Source organism: Podarcis pityusensis, assembly GCF_964106645.2.
Source record: "Podarcis pityusensis genome assembly, chromosome: 15".
Taxonomy (NCBI): Eukaryota; Metazoa; Chordata; class Lepidosauria; order Squamata; family Lacertidae; genus Podarcis; species Podarcis pityusensis.
In genome coordinates this window covers 29305582-29310709 of record NC_138040.1, presented here as the reverse complement: position 1 = coordinate 29310709, position 5128 = coordinate 29305582, and the positions used below count along the sequence as shown (strand labels likewise).

The 5128-nt window shown below is 52.4% G+C and overlaps 1 protein-coding gene across 5 annotated transcripts; it reads left to right on the top strand.

Moving 5' to 3' along the window:
* LOC308463699 (palmitoyl-protein thioesterase ABHD10, mitochondrial-like) lies at positions 1-4305 on the top strand. Of its 5 annotated transcripts, none has more exons than XM_080982276.1 (5): positions 1-237; positions 2144-2323; positions 2615-2726; positions 3085-3222; positions 3669-4305. In XM_080982276.1, the coding sequence occupies exons 2-5, from the start codon at positions 2154-2156 to the stop codon at positions 4005-4007; spliced, it is 759 nt and encodes a 252-aa protein (XP_080838402.1). In that variant the 5' UTR covers positions 1-237; positions 2144-2153; the 3' UTR covers positions 4008-4305. The 5 variants fall into 5 exon arrangements, with proteins under 5 accessions (XP_080838402.1, XP_080838401.1, XP_080838403.1 ...); XM_080982275.1 differs by lacking the exon at positions 1-237 and adding an exon at positions 513-602; XM_080982277.1 differs by lacking the exon at positions 1-237 and adding an exon at positions 1021-1165.
* The last annotated feature ends 823 nt before the right edge of the window (positions 4306-5128 follow it).

Sequence of the window (5128 nt, the reverse complement as noted above, 5' to 3'; positions counted from 1 at the left end):
GCTCTGCATACCTCTCATAAGAAATCAACCCCTTGATGCTTCCGTCTCTGTCCTGCCGCTCCTCCAGTGGCTCCCAGGCTTGGGGTTTCCCCTCCTTCCTTAATGAGTCTCCAGCTTGCTGAGTTAGCAAATAGCCAGTGTTTGATTCCTCTGTTCGAGGCTGCTTGTTTGTCACAGACTCTGCACAGAGGGCAACAGCTCAGCGGCTTTCCCAGGGCCTGCACCACAGCTGAAAAGGTGGGTGCCAGGACTTCACAGCCCCTAAAGGACCCAAGCAGGGGCTGTGGAAATTGGGGGGGGGGGGGGAATAGCCAATCTCCAGCCTTCAGCATGGAGGAGGAAGAGGGACTGGATCTCTCCCTGTGACCCAGTGACGACTTTGGGGAGAAGGGCCTGAGAAAAATGGAAGAGAGTCCAAGAGAAGGAAGGCTGTCACTGAGCTCTAGGGCTGGGAAGAGGGAGGGCCTGGCTGGCTGGCTGGCTGGCTGCTACAGGCATGGAGTGATCTAGCAAATAGAGTCAAAGTCTACCTGCAAGTGTCGGGTGAAGGTCCATGTGTATCTCTGTAGGTGAATGAAGTGGCGGCTGAGGCAAATGTACCGGTAAGTATCGTTTTAGTGCACCCATTGCTCAGAAGGCCAACTGAGACTAAAAGGAAGACCGAGCAAGAGCCTAATGCCACACAATGGGTCTCTCTCTGGCCCTGGTGGCATTTGAACCCAGGACTTACACCTCCACCCACTAACTACACTGTTTGTAGCAGCAGCAGAAGAGAAGGATGTCTCTCTTGGTGCTGCAGAAATCTACTGAAGGAGCAGATGGGCAGGGAAACAATCCCTGACAGCACCTGCCTCAAAGTCTTCCTGGCCTTGCTGGAGTGGATCTACACTTGGGGAAAAACACGCTATAAATATGTCAGAAATTAAATTGTTATAACAAAAGAAAAGAAAACGCTATGTAAAATCGCATAGAAAAGTTTTCTGCTCTACAGCATGGTGTTGCATGTTTATAATGCATTCAAAACTCTGTTGTTTTCCTGACTAATGTAGCTGAGTCCCAGATGCAACCAGGATGCTGCAATCTTCTGTTTAACCAGACCCTTTTCCGAGCCTCTGCCCTTCAGAAGAAGAGCAGCTTGCAGAGACCTGCAGGACTTGGCTCTGAGGTGCCACAGGAGGATTAGCAGGAGAGAAGTGCCACAAGCAGTGATTGTCCCTTGGTGGAATTGCCCAGTGTGGAATTCTCATGCCAAGAGCAGCTGGGGCTAAAGCAGGACCTGAAATCAGGACACATGGATGGAGGTGGACTGTGGTCACTTTGCTTGGAGGGAAAGGCCCTCTGTCCTTGCTCAGACACACTCTTGTATTAATATCTCATAGGATCTAGGTTCAATGCCTGGAATTGGCTTTGTTAAATCTTTTTAAAATGCAAATGTGCACGTTAAGCCACTGGTTGTGTATCTATTAGTTGCAGCAAGACTTATTATAACTAGGTATAGGAAATATATGGAAGGAGTATTGGTATATATTGCTATACAGTGGTACTTCGGGTTACAGACACTTCAGGTTACAGACTCCGCTAACCCGGAAGTAGTACTTCGGGTTAAGAACTTTACCTCAGGATAAGAACAAAAATCGCGCAGCGGCAGCAGGAGGCCCCATTAGCTAAAGTGGTACCTCAGGTTAAGAACGGTTTCAGGTTAAGAACGGACCTCCAGAACAAATTAAGATCTTAACCAGAGGTACCATGGTATAATGGCAAATTGGTATAATATGGTCTGGAAACTGGCACTTGAGAAACTTACCAATAAACTTCGAGCGGCACAAAGTCTAAGGCAAAAGGACTTATTCACAGTAGAATGGCACAGCTTCAACATGCATAGTGTGAAAAATGACTTTAATGAACTGCATGTAAACATCTTTGGCTGACGTCCTCCTTTGAGGACCTTTGCAAGCTGGATATATGATGTGGACTTGAATACACTTCAGATACGGATGCAGACATCATCTCTTGCGGAGGGTGGAGGGACGGCTGGATTTTGGATTTACTTTTTTTGTATCGTTTTGTAATATACCAACCCAATAAAAGTGATCCTAACAAAAATCTAGGAACTCTCCCCCCCCCCCCCCGTTTTTGCCTACAGCTCTGCCAACATGGCACCATCGTTTCTGTCGCGCCAAGGTCTGCCCCGCCTGGCCTACCACCGCCTACCAGGCTGCAGCCCCGGTGTCGTCTTTTTGCTGGGCTTCCACAGCACCAGAGCCAACCCCAAGTGTCAGAGGATGGAGCAGTTCTGCCGAGAGACAGGACGGGCATTCATCAGGTGGGAAGCAAGAAGGTGTTTGGACTCTCCAGAGGTCCTGGGGTGGGCTTAGGGCCCTTTTGCGGCCTGAGACAAAGACGGCCTCCCATGCATTGAAGATGACGGCTGAATGTCACTTCCACACTGGTGACAGGACGGTGTCCTCTCCTGGGCCAAAGGATGGCAGGCACACAGACAGGTGTCCTCTACAAAGCCACCACTTGTTGCCTCAACTCTGCCTAATGGGAGGGGCAGCCCTAGGTGTGTGCCCCTTTGGGGGAAGGGTCTTCAAAATGTCTCCTCTCACCCCAGCTTTGACTATCGGGGATGTGGGGAGTCAGATGGCTGCTTTGAAGAGAGCCGCCTGGGGGACTGGAAGGAAGACACCTTGAGTGTGTTCGACGAGCTCACCAGCGGCCCCCAGGTAAGCATCCCTGTGATTCACTAAACCATCCATGGCTGGCACAGGCACCCACCTCTCTGCCCTTAGTGCCAGCGATATGGATGACCAAACCCCGCACCCATTGCCCCATACTGTCGCTCCAGCTCATCTGGCCTTTCTGCTCTTCAGGGGCCTGCTGAGCTGTGGATCAGGGGCCTGCCTTTAGGGCAGGAAGTCAGACCAGATGGGCTCTTGGAACCTCCTGGCTGATGCCCAGACAGCTCACAGATGGGCACAAACACCAGCTGCTTTTGAAGGACAGCACAGAGTTGCCCAGAGAAGGTGCTGGTTGCCATCCCAGGTAGCGGCAGAGGGCAAACACCTCTTCCTCTTCTTCCAGATCCTGGTGGGGGCCAGCATGGGGGGCTGGCTGATGCTGTTGGTGGCCCTGGAGCGCCCAGGTAGGGTTGCTGGGCTAGTTGCCACAGGGGTTGGCGTCGATGCCTTCATCGCTCATGCCAGGGGGCTCCCTGCAGAGGTGAGCAGCAGCTCTTGGCCAAAGAGAGGGCCACCCTGGGATCATTTGGGAGGAAGGGATAGACCTTTGGCCGATACTGTATTGATGCCAATCTAATGCGCCATCGAATCTCATGCGCACCTCAATTTCCAAAACATCAGAACCAAAAAAGCACTGGATGGTGCCATCAAATCTAATGTGCACCCTTAATTTTCACAGTGTGGTTTGGCAAAAAAAGGTGTGCTCTACATTCAAGTAAATATGGTAAATAAACAGCAAGGGGGTGGGAACTGGGGTGCCTGGTATCCGCCCCCCCAAGGGCATGCTTCTCATGGAAGGACCACGTGGCAAATTTGGGGCTCTGCTGCCATCCAGACTGGGGCTAGGTTCAGCCCTGGGGTGGGTGAGGCCACGGTGGCCGCTGCTCCACCCTGTTTTGACTGTGCCCTTTCTGCCCTCTTGCCCAGGTGAGGAGCCAAGCCCAGCAGAATGGCTTCCACGTCTTCCCTAGGGCTGGCAAAGAGCCCCTGCTCATGCAATGGGGCTTCTTTGAGGAGGCAGAGCAGCATGGCCTGCTGGAGCGCCCATCCATCGGCGTGTCCTGCCCTGTCCGGCTGCTGCACGGCTTGAGGGACAAGACCGTGCCCTGGCAGCGAGCGCTGGAGGTGGCGGAGAGGCTGCAGAGTGCCAATGTCCACATCACGCTGTTCAAAGGAGGGGAGCATGGGCTGGACAAAGAGGAGGAGCTCAGCGAACTGGTGGGGGCAGTCAGGGGCCTCCTGGCATTGGTGCCACAGGAAGGCTGAAGCACATGGGGGGCAGAGGCTCAAGGAAGCCCCCAGGGATCCAGTTGGTGCAGCCTAGATTGACTGCCCAGAGGGGTTCCTGTCTACTACACACAGCACTTTCCCCTGGTCTTTGCAGTGGGGGTGGGGGAACACTTTAAAAGGGGCAGAAGGCCTAGGGGGAAGGGGGAAGGGGGAAGCAAGGGAGGAAGGCTGCAGGCAGAGAAGCTGCCTATAACTTTTCTGAATGCCATGCATGAAAAATTCTCAAGACAAGAGACATTTTGATGCCCACCTAATAAAGCAAACTTGCATCTTTCTGGAGTTTCCTTTCACTTTCCCCACTTTTACCCCCAGGATTGAATGAGGTGGTGGCAAGCAGGCAATCCTGGTTAGACGTTTCCAGTTGTGAACAAATGTCCCACTTGGCTGTGCCCCCTCTTTGGGAGGGGGGGGTCAGGGTTCTGCACCTGGAGCAGGAAAGGGGAACGCTCAGTCGAGGCCAACACAAGGAAGGCCATTCAACAGGCCTTTGCATTTAATGTGCATTTTTTTAAAAAATGCAAATCGCGTGCGTGGCACCAATGAACGCATTCATCTGTACACAGATTGGCTCTTATTTTGCTTCATATTAAAAGCTGCCCAGAGGCACCCTCTTGATGCAAATTCCAGTGCACCTTAGTCCAATTGAAAGCCCTGTGAAAGGAAATCAAAGAATGGCCCCCAATTCACATTGTTTTAGTGAGGCTACGTGGCACCAGCGTTTTTTTGTGCCCAATTGCTCAAACGCCTTCATTTTCCGCCCTGTTTTCCACCCAAGAGGGTCACATCTCCTGCTTTCCCAACCTCCGGAGCGATTGTCACAAGCACCTATGAGCTTGGCTGAAAGAGTGTACGGTGCCCTAAATCCCTGAAGGAAAGGATTCCCTGCTCTGTGAAGAGGAGAACCTTTCCCCCTGAAGAGGGATGTTAGGTGGAGGGCCAGGGAGAGCCTGGGAACTGCACGGCCTCACTTGTTGCCATTAAGAGATTAGCCAAAAGGGATTTTTGATGGGGAGGGTGAAGAGGAGAGGCAGTACCCACACCCCTCTAAAGGCAGGCACCATTGCCCGTCCCCAGAGGAGGAAGAACTACACAAAACG

Coding starts and splice junctions, on each gene's coding strand:
- LOC308463699 (XM_080982274.1), top strand. CDS start 1,246: ATGCCAAGAGCAGCTGGGGCTAAAGCAGGACCTGAAATCAGGACACAT. Junction 1,302..2,143: donor ATCAGGACACATGGATGGAG/GTGGACTGTGGT, acceptor TTTTGCCTACAG/CTCTGCCAACATGGCACCAT. Junction 2,727..3,084: donor AGCTCACCAGCGGCCCCCAG/GTAAGCATCCCT, acceptor CTCTTCTTCCAG/ATCCTGGTGGGGGCCAGCAT.